Source organism: Cebus imitator, unplaced genomic scaffold (genome assembly GCF_001604975.1).
Source record: "Cebus imitator isolate Cc_AM_T3 unplaced genomic scaffold, Cebus_imitator-1.0 Scaffold18, whole genome shotgun sequence".
Classification (NCBI taxonomy): Eukaryota; Metazoa; Chordata; class Mammalia; order Primates; family Cebidae; genus Cebus; species Cebus imitator.
Window position 1 is genome coordinate 14391455 of NW_016107333.1, and position 15890 is coordinate 14407344.

The 15890-nt window shown below is 38.4% G+C and overlaps 1 protein-coding gene across 1 annotated transcript in view; it reads left to right on the forward strand.

Annotated features, from left to right (window-relative positions):
• The window catches only part of CFAP54 (cilia and flagella associated protein 54), a 361147-nt gene that overhangs the window by 214258 nt on the left and 130999 nt on the right, over nt 1-15890 (forward strand). Inside the window, exons 52-57 of the mRNA XM_017511466.2 lie at nt 2433-2538; nt 5211-5358; nt 6171-6328; nt 6500-6679; nt 6783-6909; nt 14293-14318. Coding sequence (XP_017366955.1) covers nt 2433-2538; nt 5211-5358; nt 6171-6328; nt 6500-6679; nt 6783-6909; nt 14293-14318 — 745 coding nt within the window. The remainder of the gene's footprint in view (nt 1-2432; nt 2539-5210; nt 5359-6170; nt 6329-6499; nt 6680-6782; nt 6910-14292; nt 14319-15890) is intronic.

The following is a 15890-nucleotide window of genomic DNA, read 5'->3' on the forward strand; positions in this document are numbered from 1 at the left end:
ATTTTCTGGTTGCAAGTGACAGAATCCCAACTTAAGCCAAATCAGGCAAAAGGGGGAATTTTCTGATTCATGTAAGCTGGGGAAGACAGAGATAAGGAGGAGCCTGAGGGTTTACTGGGATCAGAGGCATGAGTGCTCCTGGAACCACCTTACTCTGTCTTCTCTCTTTCAGCCTATGTATGTATTACCTTTATTTGATCAGATTGGCTTCCTCTACAGTGCTGGGTACTTGTCTGCCACTAGATCAAGACTTCTAATGCCCCAGATTTACCAGAGAGAGAGCAAGAGACTGTCTCTTGATTCAGGTTCAGATACCAGGGAAGTGCTCTGATTGGCCCAGCTTGGCTCATGTGCCCATACCTGGTCCCAAGCACCATGGCCAAGGAGGCAGGGTCATGAAAGAGTATGGAAAGCCCCACTAAGAGCTTAAGCAGAGGGGGTAGGCAGAGGAAGGAGAGTAATGTCCCAGAAGATGGGATGTTTGATGCTTTCCTTAGAAGAGGAATGCTACTCGAAGTAGTAAATATAAAATTGAACTATAAGTCACTGTCAGAAATGGTCCAGACATCTTTAAAACTAAAAGGATTATCAGTTATCAAAGATACTAAGAAAAGGTAAACAAAGATGGCAATATCAGTATCATGCTAAGTAGGATGCAAGGCAAAAGGCATTGAACTGCACCAAGAGGACCATTGATATTGATGAAAGGTGCAGTCAACAGAAACTATATAACAACCATAAGTATGGCACTAACACTATATGGTTAGCACAAATATCAACAAAACCAAACTTGTTAGAAACTGTGAAAAGACAGAGATGGTGTCATAGAACTGCAAGGGCAAGAGTCATAGCAGGAAACTGGTTAGGAAGCTACTGCGGTCATCCAGCCTGGAGACGATCATAGCTTGGACAAAGGCTTTAGCAGTGGAGGAGATGAGGATCCCCATTTAGAAGGTGAAGCCTGTTGATGGATTGAACATAAAGTGTGAGTCAGAGAGAGGAAGCCATGGCAAGTACTAGGTTCTGTGTGTGGGATAGAGGACATGGATGAGGAGTGGGTTTGGGTGGAAGAGATGGGTATGAGGGAGTCTGCCTTTAACTTGCTGTTACTGGACTCCTAGGACTGCTGTAGCAAAGTACCAAAAACTGGGTGGCAGAAAGCGAGGAAGTTTGTTGTCTCACATTCTTGGAGGCTAGACTTCTGAAATCAAGGTGTCAGTGGGTCACAATTGCTCTGATGGCTCTAGGGGAGAATCCTCCCTTGCCTCTTCCTGCCTGTGGCATTTGCCGGCAGCCTTTGGCGTTCCCTGGCATGTAGTGCATCAGTCCTGTTGCATGGCCGTCTTCCCCCTGTGCGTCTTCACATCACCTTCCCTCCATGAACGTCTATGTTCAGCTCTCCCTTTTGATAGAAACACCAGTCACATTGGATTAGGACCCAGCTTAATGTCCTTATTTTAACTTGGTTGCTTCTGTAATGAACTTATTTCCAAATAAGGCCACATTTTGAAGTACAGGGGGTTAGGACCTCGACATACCTTTTGTGGGAAAAAGATTCATGTCATAACACCTGCTAAATGTGACTGGATTAACTATTCAAGTGGAGCTATTAAGTGGGGAAATTGGATGGATATATTGTCCATTTGGCCTTCATCCAGCTTTTTAAAATCCATGTATGATAAGCATCTTCAGGCATACAGATTGTTCTGTATTTTGAATTTTGTGTGGGAATACATTTTCAAAAGAAGACAGCTCTTAATATATGTCATTAAAATATTTTGAAGAATTGTGATGCCAATGATAAAATTACTGTTCTACAGGGGAGGAGGATATAATGACTTAAAATGCAGACAGATTTATGTATGGAGCAACAGGAAGTAAAGAATTCCTAACTTCTGGCCTCCATTTTCTTGATAGAGTATATTTTCCTTCTGGCACTACTAGACACAGATTAAGCGATAGTTTAGCTTGGATTTCTAAGTGTAATAGCATTAGGTTAGACGGTTCCATAACCTCAGAAAGCCGTAGAATCTCATTCTGATGTACATAAAGTACATACATACTCATTTTATTAAAATGAGATTGCCAATACATTTTGTTTTAGATCTCGGAGATGTCACTCCTTTATTCTTCTATTCACTCATTTTCATTTAAAAATATTTTTTAGTTTCTATTATGTCTCAGTCACTATACTAGATGCTCGATTTCAATAGGGAATAAGACAAATTAGCTGTGAAGCAATACTCAGGCAATTAAATATGACAAGTACTAGTGTGTGGTTAAGACCAGGGTGCTTTTAAGGTCTGCAGAAATGGCACCTAACAGTTTTGGGGGTTGTGAGAGTGTTTTTTTGGAGAAAGAGATTTAGGAAATAACATACAGATGCTACAAATAAAATACCGATAACATTAAAAATATATTCTCTATTTTAGTGCTGCAATAGTATTTTCTACACTTACACTTCTCCAGGATTCAAAACTTTTTCAAAAGAAAGTAGTACAGGAGGACACAGAGAATCCTATCTCTCCAGGAACTTCTGTAAGTATGACTTAATGCTGTCCTTACAATATTTATCATATAAGAACTATTGGCATGCTAGGAAATTGTCTAATTATTTAGATGAAGCAAAGAAGTAAGTAGAAAAAACATTGAATTTGGAGTAAAAAGATTTAGGTCCTATTAATGCTATTTATTTATTGGTATACTTTGGACAAATCTCTTTTTTTTTTTTTTTTAGACGGAGTTTCGCTCTTGTTACCCAGGCTGGAGTGCAATGGCACAATCTCGGCTCACCACAACCTCCGCCTCCTGGGTTCAGGCAATTCTTCTGCCTCAGCCTCCTGAGTAGCTGGGATTACAGGCACGTGCCACCATGCCCAGCTAATTTTTTGTATTTTTAGTAGAGACGGGGTTTCACCATGTTGACCAGGATGGTCTCGATCTCTTGACCTCATGATCCACCCGCCTCGGCCTCCCAAAGTGCTGGGATTACAGGCGTGAGCCACCGTGCCCGGCCTGGACAAATCTCTTAATTAGAAAAAGTTTAATCTCATTTGTGCACTGATGGAATAGGGATATAATAATTACTAAAGTCCCATCCAAAGTCCCAGATGTACCATTATATTAATCTAGCTTTGATCTACCTAGCAAATAAGGTTGTTTCCCAAGACTGGCTCCTCATTCCACTTTTGAATTTATCGCCTTAGTGTTGCCAGTCAGCTACCAGTGCTGTTTCCTGGTTTGGACTCCCCATTGTTAGAATCTTCTGTTTAAGCTCTCAGATCTGACAACCAATGTCACATATTCTGTGACTGGGCTCTGATAAGACCAAGTAATTTAACAACACAGGATTGTTGAGGACTGAAATATAAAGATTCATCACATAGAACCCTTGCTCATTATTTCAAGCATTACTAATAAAATTGCTAATATCTAGCATCATTACAAATTAGCAAAATTAATTGTCCTCAATACTCATTTCTTACTATATTAAAAGCAACAAAAATGCTAAAAAGCAATCCAATTCTAAAAATTGACTTAGAATAAGGACTGTCAACTGGGGGTGATTTTGCCTCCAAGGGGAAATTTGGCAACGTCTGGAGATATTTTAGGTTGTCACAACTGGGTGAATGGGGTGCTACTGGCATCTACCAGCTAGAGGCAGGGAAGCTGCTAAACTTCCTATAATCTACAGGACAGCTCTCCACAACAGGTATCAGGCCCAAACTATGTCAGTAGCGCTGAGGTTGAGAAATGCTGATTGAGATTAATGTGACCTGGCTTTTCATTAGTGACAGGAAGTCTGAGCAATGAATGATTAAGTTATATTGATGGCATTTTTTTTTTGTATTGCTAATCTACATGCTAGACTCTTTGAGTACTTTTTGTGCCCATTCAAATCACCATCCTGTCTCTGGGCCTCTGTTGGCTGCTTACTCTTGTTTTTTTTTCTTTTTTGAGATGGAGTCTCACTCTGTTGCCCAGGTTGGAGTGCAGTGGTGCCATGTTGGCTTACTGTAACATCCGCTTCCTGGGTTCAAGCAACTAATTCTCCTGTTTCGGCCTTCTGAGTAGCTGGGATTACAGGAAACTGCCTCCACGTTTGGCTAATTTTTGTATTTTTAGTAGAGACAGGGTTTCACCATATTGGTCAGGCTGGACTTCAACTCCTGACCCCAGGTGATCCACCCACCTCGGCCTCCCAGAGTGCTGAGATTACAGATGTGAGCCACTGTACCCAGCTTGTCAACTGCTTACCCTTGTTTCCACGGAACAGTTAGCCCTACCCTTCCTGTACTTCCCTCCTGCATTGGAGCCCCTTTAGGCTCTATTAGCTACTGTTGGCTAGCATGTGTTGCTGATTGGCTGGACATGAGGAGCTGTTAGAGATGCATAGCAGGAAATACTTAGAACAAATGGTAGTTGTTCTAAACGATTTTAAAGTTTCCAGTGTCTGAGATGGACTCCACTCCCCCCAAAATAGCTTTCTTTGCACATTCCTCCTAGCCCTCTGGACATTTTTCACCACTTTGTAAAGTGTAATATTGAGGGTGGCAAATTAATTATGATACCTGTTTGGAATATGAGCAGCACACAGCAACAGGACACAGTGGATTAAGACTGTGGACTCTAAAGGCAAGAAGACACAAATTGGAATCCCACCTCTGTCAAAATATGACAGTGTTTAGGCAAGATAGTTAACCTTCCTAGGTCTCAGTTCTCCCAACTGTAAAATGGAAATGATTACAATACCTCTTGGCTGTTAGGAGGATTAAATGAGGTAATATATACAGAGCATGTAGCACAGTACCTGACACATAATAACTACATGAATATTAGTGTATATTATTTATTTTTTAGCCCGTAAAATGGCGTTTACAGAAACTTTTAGTGACATAGAAATTGCTGATAATATAATTTGCAATAAGAAATTCACACTACAAAACCATTTTTCAAGAATGGGTAGAGAGAGAAAAGGAAAGCTGAAAAGCAATGTGCTAAAATCTTAAAGAGGATTCTTGGATTGTGGGTGATTTTGTTTTGAGTATTTTTAAATAGTTTATAAAATGTACAATAATAATTTCTAATTTAAAATTTTAATACTCTGAAATGATACAGATGCCTTTTTTTAACTTACATTACATTTAGTCTTAGGCTAGAAACTTGACATTATTCAATGGGAAGATAACCATCATTTTAATACTGTTTAGGCCACTGACAATAAAGATGACAGTGAGTGTTTAGATCCTATTTCCCTTAATGCCCGAGAATATTTCAACATTCATCTGTGGTTGAGGTGCCGCTCAGCGCTGGTGACTGCGTTTGTTGCACAGATTCATGGCATTGGAATTGTAAAAGGTACAAATATCTTATTTGCTTAATCAATGTTTTCATAAAAATTAATTTTACATAGGTGAAGAGGGGTTTATTGGGATATATCATGTTAACATTTTATAATTTTCTAGCTTGATCTGCTTTGGAATTAAAAATTCAGGTTATTAATATATAAGAATATTTTTGACAGTCCTTTGTATCATTGAAAGTCCCATAGATCTTACTAACATATGCAAAACAGGTAAAGCAATTTCAAAATACAAATGCCCAGGTCTTCCTGTCATCTAGGAAGGCAACTAAGTGTAGAGGTGAAGAGCACAGATTACTGGAGCCAATCCACTTGAGTTCAAATATTGGATCCACCACTTCTTGCCAAGCTTTTCTTGGCCAAGTCTCTTAAATCCCATTACTCAGTTTCCTGCCCTGTAAAATGGAGGCAGTTGTATCTACTCTATAGGATTATTGTCAGAATTAAATGGGTTAAATGTATGATGTTCTTTGATCACAGCTTGGCACAGGTAAATGTTAGTACTTGCAGTGATTAATCATTATCTATTTGTATACCTATCTATTCACTCATTTCTATTGACCTTCCAAATTAAATTGTCTCATGCAATATCATTTTTGCAGCACGGGAAAATCCTCAAGTACCTTCCCCCAAATTACAACACATTTCTTTTCCATGTTTCATGCAGAGTCTTTAAGTTTTCCATCTTAATATACTCCCCTGTTCTTTGATATTATACAATATTTCTGTGATTAAAATTGGGGGCATACACATGGATAACTTCTTACTTCCTCAGTGCATTTTAAATAACCACATTTGTTTATTTTAGAGGATGATATGACAGATTGCCTGAGCCTCATCAATGAAGTGTGTATGGAGGCAAAAAGTGCAGGCGACACGGAACTGCAGGCTGAATTATTGACGCAAGCTGTAATTCTTGGCCTACAAGAAAAGCATTTAAAGGCGGACATCATAACAAAACTTCAGGTAGAAAGGAAACTTTGTTCATATTTATAGTCAGGGAGGGATTCCAGTTAGAACAAAAGGAGGGAATTTCAAATTTCATTAGGTACTGAATGCATAACAATGAACATGGCCAGCTCTTATTTCAGTGAATTGGAAACAGTACTATCAAAATGAATAATTTTATTTTAATAGGATATAATACATTTGCTGGAAGGAAATGAATTTATTTCTCCTCAATCACGGCTAACTCTGGCAAGAAGCCTTGTTTTACTGGATGACTTAACCAAAGCTGAGAAATTCAAGGAATCTCCCTTTTCAAAAACAGGAAAATTAAATTTGTTGACTCAGGCTCACAGTATTCTAACTGAACAGGTGAGAATGCTTTTGTGTCTGCAAGACTTAGAAATTTACTTTTCTCTCTTTCTTCTTGTTCCAAACCACGTCAACTAATTGCTCATTACAATTTTTTTAATAGATGCTAACTTTTGGAGAAACAATTGAATTTCCTTCATCAAACACTAAATATGCAAATCCATTAGAGCCTTTGAAAAATATCTATCTTCCCCATGTCATGTTATTGGCCAAAATAAAAATGAGAATTGGTAAGAACATTTAAATTTATATTACACTAGAATAACTGATAAATTTCTTTTCTATACTTTAAGTTCTGGGGTACATGTACAGATTTGCAGCTTTGTTACCTAGGTATACATGTGCCATGATGGTGGTTTGCTGCATCCATCACCCCATCATCTACATTAGGTATTTCTTCTAATGCTATCCCTCCCCAATGCTCCTACCCTCTGCTATTCCTCCCCTATTCCCCCACCCCTCAGGCCCTGTGTATGATGTTCCCCTCCCTGTGTCTGTGTGTTCTCATTGTTCAACACTGACTTATGAATGAGAACACGTGACGTTTGGTTTTCTGTTCTTGTATCAGTGTATTGAGAATGATGGTTTCCAGTTTCATCCATGTACCTGCAAAGGACATGAATTCATCCTTTTTTATGGCTGGATACTATTCCATGGTGTATATGTGCCACATTTTCTTTATCCAGTCTATCATTGAGGAGCATTTGGGTTGGTTGCAAGTCTTTGCTATTGTGAACAGTGCTGCAATAAACATATGTGTGCATGTGTCTTTGTAATAGAATGATTTATAATCCTTTAGGTATATACCCAGTAATGGGGTTACTGAGTCAAATGGTATTTCTAGTTCTAAATCCTTGAGGAATTGCCACACTGTCTTCTACAATGGTTGAATTAATTTACACTCCCACCAATAGTGTAAAAGCATTCCTATTTCTCCACATCCTCTCCAGCATCTGTTGTCTCCTGAGTTTTTAACGATCGCCATTGTAACTGGTGTGAGGTGGTATCTCAATGTGGTTTTGATTTGCATTTCATTGATGACCAGTGATAATGAGCTTTTTTTCATGTTTGTTGGCTGTAAAAATGTCTTCTTTTGAAGTGTCTGTTCATATCCTTTGCCCACTTTTTGATGTGGTTGCTTTTTTTCTCATAAATTTGTTTAAGTTCTCTGTAGATTCTGGATATTAGCCCTTTGTCAGATGGGTAGATTGCAAAAATTTTTTCCCGTTCTGTTGGTTCCTGGTTCACTCGATTGTTAGTTTCTTTTGCTGTGAAGAAGCTCTTAAGTTTAATTAGATCCCACTGGTCTATTATGGCTTTTGTTGCCAGTGCTTTTGGTGTTTTAGCCATGAATTCCTTGCCCATGCCTATATCCTGAATGGTATTGCCTAGGTTTTCTTCTAGAGTTTTTATGGTGTTAGGCCTCATGTTTAAATCTTAAATCCATCTAGAGTTAATTTTTATATAAGGTGTAAGGAAGGGATTCAGTTTCAGCTTTCTGCATCTGGCTAGCCAGTTTTCCCAGGATTCACATTTATTAAATAGGGAATCCTTTGCTCATTGCTTGTTTTTTGTCAGGTTTGTGAAAGATCAGATGTTTGTAGTTGCATGGTATTCTTTCTGAGGCCTCTGTTCTGTTCCATTGGTCTACATCTCTGTTTTGGTACAAGTTCCTTGCTGTTTTGATTACTGTAGCCTTGTAGTATAGTTTGAAGTCAGGCAGTGCGATACCTCCAGCTTTGATATTTTTTGTGCTTAGGATTGTCTTGGCTATGCAGGCTCTGTTTTGCTTCCATATGAAGTTTAAGATGTTTTTTCCCAGTTCTGTGAAGAAAGTCATTGGTAGCTTGATGGGCGGATAGCATTGAATGTGTAAATTACTTTGGGCAGTATGGACATTTTCATGATATTGAGTCTTCTTAACCATGTTTTTCCATCTGTTTGTGCCCTCTCTTATGTCCTTGAGCAGTTGTTTGTAGTTCTCCTTGAAGAGATCCTTCATTCATATCCCTTGTTAGTTGTATGCCTAAGTATTTTATTCTCTTTGTAGCAGTTGTGAATGGGAGTTCACTCGTGATTTGGCTGTTTGTCTATTATTGGTGTATAGGAATGCTTGCAGTTTTTGCACATTGAACTGATGAAAAATTTTAAGTCATTTTTAGGCAGACTATCATATGAGTACATTTAAAAGGGGCAATATTTATGAATACTCAGGCTCCATTTATTTAACCAATAGTTTTTGATCACTTGCCATATGCCAGACTGTGTGATGTATAGATGGTCTTTATATATGAATAAAGTATGTGGTAGATTACCATAATAAAACATGTATAACTCCTTGGTTTAGACTATTAACAGTTTATCCAGTTAATCAATCTTTTGGATTAAAACTATAACCACCTAATTTACTTTAAAATTACTGTGCAATTTGGCAACTTTACAAGACTGTGCAATTTGGCAACTTTTACAGACTCCTACAAACACAAAATACATTTCTTTTTTTTTTTTTTTAATTTTATTGCATTTTAGGTTTTGGGGTACATGTGAAAAACATGCAAGATTGTTACATAGGCACACATGTGGCAGTGTGATCTGCTGCCTTCCTCCCCATCACCCACATCTAGCACTTCTCCCCATGCTCTCTCTCCCCAACTCCCCTCCCCTCCCTCCACTGTCCCTCCCCTATTTCCCCCCAACAGACCCCAGTGTGTAGTGCTCCCCTCCCTGTGTCCATGTGTTCCCATTGTTCAACACCCACCTATGAGTGAGAACATGTGGTGTTGATTTTCTGCTCTTTTTTTGTTCACTAAATTGTTATCTAGCATATTTAGATTATAACTAACTGGTAAAGAAGATTTTGGAAACAATGTGTAAAAATGTATTATATATTTTATAACTGATACTATGAAGTACTTATACCTTTGAAAATGCTAACTTAATGGCTGTGGACAAAATAATAGTATTTTTTATTATTTATTTTCTTTCTTCAACTTTTAAGTTCAGGGGTACATGTGCAGGATGTGCAGGTTTGTTATATAGCTAAATGTGTGCCGTGATGGTTTCTTGCACAGAGCTTCACATCACCTAGGAATTAAGCCCAGCATTCATTGGCCGTTCTTCCTGATGCTCTCCCTACCCCCATACCCCCAAGAGGTCCCAGTGTATGTCATTCTCCCCCACATGTCCATGCGTTCTCATCATTCAGCTCCCACTTATAAGTGAGAACATGTGGTGTTTGGTTTTCTGTTCCTATGTTATTTGCTGAGGATAATGGCTTCCAGCTCCATCCATAGAACATGATCTCATTCCTTTTTATGGCTGCGTAATATTCCATGGTGTATATGTACCACATTTTCTTTATCCAGTCTAACATCGGTGGGCATTTAGGTTGATTCCATATGATTATGGGTATTATGAATAGTGCTGTAGTGAACATATTCGTGCATGTATCTTTAGAATAGAATGATTTATATTCCTTTGGGTATATACCCAGTAATGAGATTGCTGGGTCAAATGGTATTTCTGCCTCTAGTCTTTGAGGAATCACCACACTGTCTTCCACAATGGTTGAACTAATTTACACTGCCACCAACAGAGTAATAGCATTTCTTTTTCTCTGCAACCTTGCCAGCATCTGTCGTTTGTTGACTATTTAATTATAGCCATTCTGACTGGCGTGAGATAGTATCTCATTGTGGTTTTGATTTGCATTTCTCTAATGATTAGTGATAGTGAGCTTTTTTTCATGTTTATTGGCTGCATGCATGTCTTCTTTTGAAAAACGCCTGTTTATGTCCTTTGCCCACTTTCTAATGTGTTTTTTTTTTCTTGTAAATTTGTTTGAGTTCTTTGTAGACTCTGGATATTAGGCCTTTGTCGTATTTTCTCCCATTCTGTAGGTTGTTCACTCTGATGGTAGTTTATTTCACTGTGCAGAGGCTCTTTAGTTTAAATAGATCCCATTTGTCAATAAAAAATAGCTTAAATACATGTGTTAAGCTGAAAAGCAATATGCTAAAATGTTAATAGAGGATTATTTCAGTCTCTCTTCTGCTTCATAGGTTGCTGATTCAATCCTTTTCTCTTTCTTTTTAAGTGTTTTCCTCAGATTATATACTGATTCCCTGTTCTCTCTGCAAATACCTTTCTTGTACTCTGACAGGTGAATGCTGTGCTCTCAACTCAATACCAGAATCTTTGGGTGTGGCTGTTTTTTCTCAGGGTTTGTTAGAGATTATTCCATCATGTCTAGCTTTGAGTGTTTCAAATGAGAATTGCAGCATCAGTCTAATTTTGTTTTCTTTTGGTAAGAAATTTGTTCTTTCTGTCTGAAAACTTACAAGGTTTTCTCTTTTGTCTCTGTAGTTCAGGAATTTTACCAGCATATGTCTGGGTATGTCTTTTGTTTCTCTGCCTAGAAATCAGTGAACACTTTCAATCTGCAGATAAGTCTCTTTCCAGCTGTCAGGAAGTTTCTTCTTGCTTAATTATTGCCTAGTCACTCTCTGTTCTTTCTTCTCCTTCAGTTACTAGTACACCAAGAGCCATCTGGCCTAGGTTCAAATCTTAAGCATGTGACTTAACTTTTTTGTGCCTTAATTTCCTTATTTCAAAAATGGGAGTGTCTTAGTCTGTTTGACTGCTATAACAAAATACCTTAGACTGGGTAATTTATAAACAGCAGAAACTTATTGCTCACAGTTCTGGAGTTTGGGAAGTCCAAGAGAATAATGCAGTGGTAGATTTGGTGTCTGGTGAGGGATGGCTCTGCTTTATAGATGGCACCTTCTGTATGTCCTTATGTGGTGGAAGGGACAGATGGGCTTTCTCAAGTTTGTCTTTTATAAGAAGAAGTTTGTCTTATTGTCTTTTATAAGGACAGTAATTTCATGCAGGAGGGCAGAGCCCTCATGACCTAATCACCTCCCAAAGTCTCCACCTCTTAATAGCATCATTGTGGGGATTACGTTTCAACATATGAATTTCAAAGAGACACAAACATTCAGGGGATAATAATGGCACTTACCTGATAGGAGTGTTAAGAAGATGAGTTAAATGCTTAGACCAGTGCCTGGACCATCATTGTAAGCACTGTTGAGTGTTGACTATTATTATTTATATGTCAAGTCTTGATCTGTCTTCTGAGTCTATTATGTTTTCCCTTACATTTTCCATTTATTTTTATCATCTATAACTTGAACTACTTCCACGTGATCTTTCTGACCATTAGGTTTCAGCATTGACCATCTTCTCAAAATTATCTGAAAACTTTATATCTCTATACATGCTCTTATTTTTTTTTGATTTGTCACCTGAACTTGAATCAGTTTTGTTTTACTACTGCCACCTTTTCTGGGGGTTATATTTATTCTTCCTCTTGCCAGCTGCTGGATCTTCTTTACTGGGCTATTTTACTTTATCTGTTTATTGAGGGTCATGTCTAGCTGTTGGATTAATTTCAGTAGCAGCCATGCTCAAGTGGTGGTTAAGAACAACTAGTTCTGCCTATATGGGTTGGCTCTATACTAGACTTCAAAAGTTTGATTCCCTGTAAGGCACCAGGAGAAGCAGCAAAGGCCAATATTTAGTTTCAGGAGTAGAGAGGACTCAGGACACCTTCAAGCCCCTCACAGGTCCTGGGAAACCAAGAAGGCAGCCAGCCAGAGCTGTCGCTCTTTGGAGATGGAGGCCTTATTCCAAGCTCTTTTTGGATGCTGTCCCTGATCTTTTATCTAAGGCCGCCTGCCTCTGGTTCCCAGGCTCTTGTCCATCCCAGAGTGCAGAAGATCCTGTACCAGCTCTGTCTGTTCTTACCCGTCACCTTCTAGGACCCACCTGCCTCCTGCAACAGCAGCAGCAGCAGCAGCTCTGGAGAGGCTGATCCTTGCATTGGATTGGGAAAGGGAGGGCAGCAAGGACATGCCCAAGCTATCAACTGTCTAGAATCTCCTACCTCCCGCTCCGTTCCTCCTGCTCATTATTATTATTGATCATTGTTATTATATGTTGATCATCATCGGATATGAATTTTATTACTTTACATAAATTACTTCCCCTTTATATTAAGTTTCCTCCTTTATGAAGTTAGGTTGACTTAATTGGCCTCTTGAATTCCTTCCAGCTTGCTGATCTCATGAGAGCTATTCTTCTGTATTTTCAGCCCACAATTTCTTACATTATCAGGACATTTGATTTCCACAGGAGTTTCAAGTACGGATTGTATTAAATTGTACAGATTGTGTTAAATGAAATGTATTCTGCACTTTTCTGACTTCCTAATCTTGAGGATGTGTCACCACTCAATGACAATACTGTTGCTGTGTTTTAGACTCACTTGAGGCTGAACAGCTTGCTTCCTGGTATATTATATTAAACACAGACTTAAAAAACAAAAACCCAAAGCAGCTTTTCTGTCAAAACAACATCAGTTTTACAACGTCTTTTTCACAGCGTTGATGTTTACTGGAAAAAGGAGCACTTAAATATTATAAGGCACAAAATCAGCTGTGACTTGATGCTTTCTTGACAGTTTTCCTTTACAGTATATATTGTCTCACACGAATGGGCCACTTAAAATTTTTTTTCTCTGTGGAAGTCTCTGGCAGAAAAAGGCATTTTGAGATTATTTTTATAAGATAAAAATAAACATCATGGTTTTAAAATATTTTTTAAATTAATGACTGAAACTTCAGCTTCCTTATTACAAGTAATCAGTGGATTACTGGTTGTATGGTAGGAGTGAATGAGTTACTTACATTTTTTTGTTGTTTCTTCAATCAGGGCCACTAATTGAATAAACATAAAAAATATAAGTAACTTTCATTAATTGAGGGCCACTTATGTGCAAGAATGATGCTGGCAAGTGGGAACATACTAGGAAGCCAGTCATCATCTCTGCTCTCAAGAAGCCTATTATCTAGTTAGGGAGGAAGAGAAAGTAGTTCATAATTTCTGTAACTATTCTAATTTTAACAAAAATCTAGAAGACAATTCAAGTGTTACAATTATATATTAGTTAAATCATACCATATGATATCATATGGCACTAATATATAGTATAAAGTATATAATACTAATACCTGTTATATATACATATATGTGGCATGATGACATGAAGTGTTTGTTATTTTTGTCTTATATGGATAAACAGCTTTAGTATAATTTGAAACAATAAGTGAATTATACAAAAAAGGGGGATGTTGAAATATGGTTGTGTTCAACAAGATATTAGCATATCTTTTATTTCCCTTCTAGCCTGGGATCTATTTCACAGTTGATCATTGTTGAGATTAAGAGTGTTGGCTCCAGAAAAGAATTCTCACTCAATTCAATTCCTTTGAACAAGTCATTTAACTTCCCTTGTTTTCCTTTCCTCTCCCATAAAATGTGAGTGAGTGTCAATGTCATTGGCCCCTGGGATGGCGTGAGTGGCAAGCATAACATATTTAGAAGGGCACCTCCTCGCATGTTGTAAGAGCTTTGTAGGTGTTTGCTATTCTTCCTGTTCCATGGCTGGCCTCCTTATTCTTCTGGGAGTGTCCCGGAAGCTAGGGCTTTTCATCTCCATAATCTTTTTCTCCATATTCACTTTTTCATCTCTGTATTCTCATCAGTGTGCTGCCATCCTGCCAAGTTCAGAGTAAGGACTCAGTAACTTCTTCTGTGTGAGAGAGAGAGAGAGAGAGAGAGAGAGAGAGAGATTGAGAGATTGAGGCTGTCCACCATTTACATAGCACATTCCTGAATTAAAAGTTCACCCAAAAGTTGTAGGTTAAAAAAATATATATCCTTTGTAGGGCATAGCAGTTTGGAATTAGAAAATTTAGAACCTAAAGATACCTCACAATTTTGTAGTTCTGCTGCATTTTATTTTTTAGCATTTAGTATCCAAGAAATGTTTTAAAGAAGTATAATATCCAATATTTCAATCATTTTTTCAGAGGAAGACACTCAAAGCTTGGAGGCATATGGGGACTTGTTCAAAGTCTCACTGACATGGTAGCACCAATGACTGGCCTGTATCCAGCACTTCAGCTACAATGCAGAATCTGTGCAGAATACTGTATCAGAGTCCTACACTGCCTTTCTGTTCATATTGCTTTATTGTGTGTTGAATTATCCTATCAACAAATTATTTCCCCTACTCGCCTTCTCCTCTCTATGCCAACATTTTTGTTCTTTAAAATTACCAGAGAAGGTGTTCATCTGCTTTCAGCCTAGACAGCCACATTCTCTGGGAAGGTTTCCCTGACCTTCCCCAGTCTGGGCCTGCTATCAAAGTGCCCCGTGCTTTCTCTGCTACACAATTGGCCATGCAGTATTTTGATTGCCTGTCTAGCTATTCATACTCTCCATTAAACAAAACACTAAGCTCCTTGACCTTCCTCTTAAGAGACAGTGCAGTGTTGTAGTTTAGAGTGTGGGCCCTGGAGCCAGACTGCCTACGTTCAAATTATGGCTCTTCTCTTTACTAGCCATCTAACCATGGGCGAGTTACTGAAACCTCAGTGAGCTATTGCTTCATCCTCTGTCAAATAAGCTGGATAATGGTGCCCACGCAGAGTTGCGGGTTTCATATGAGCAATGCATTTAAGTCCTTCCAATGATGCCTGGTGTGTAGGACACATTTAATAAATCTTAGCTGTTATTATTGTCTTTTCTCATTTTTATCATGTACCTAAGCACTTAGAAAATATTTGTTGAATAAGTGTATGCCTGTCTGACTTGGGAGTTACACAGATAAAGTCTAATGTTTCTTCCATACAATGGTTTTTAAAGTAAAAACATGTTAAATAATGATGGGGCCTAAGAAGAAGAAGTATAGCATGCAACCCTTGTCCATGATGGGTTTGCTGTCTAGTGGAGATGAAAAACAAGACAAAACGAAACAAAATACACAAAGCAAGTAACCACTGTAATGCTTAATGGAAAGAAAATTACTGCCTATTAATATTTGCAAGTTGTATTGGGAACAACATAAAATTTCCAGGTGTTTCCCTACTCACAACCTCATCTTAGCAGCATGAAAGTTGTTTTGTACAGCATCGTGAAATTTTAGAAGGAAAAGGATTTGCGAGACTATCCTTCACTTAAAAAATAAGAAAACAGGCCAGGCGTGGTGGCTCACACCTGTAATCCCAGCACTTTGGGAGGCCGAGGCAGGTGGATCACAAGGTCAAGAGATCGAGACCACCCTGGTCAACATGGTGAA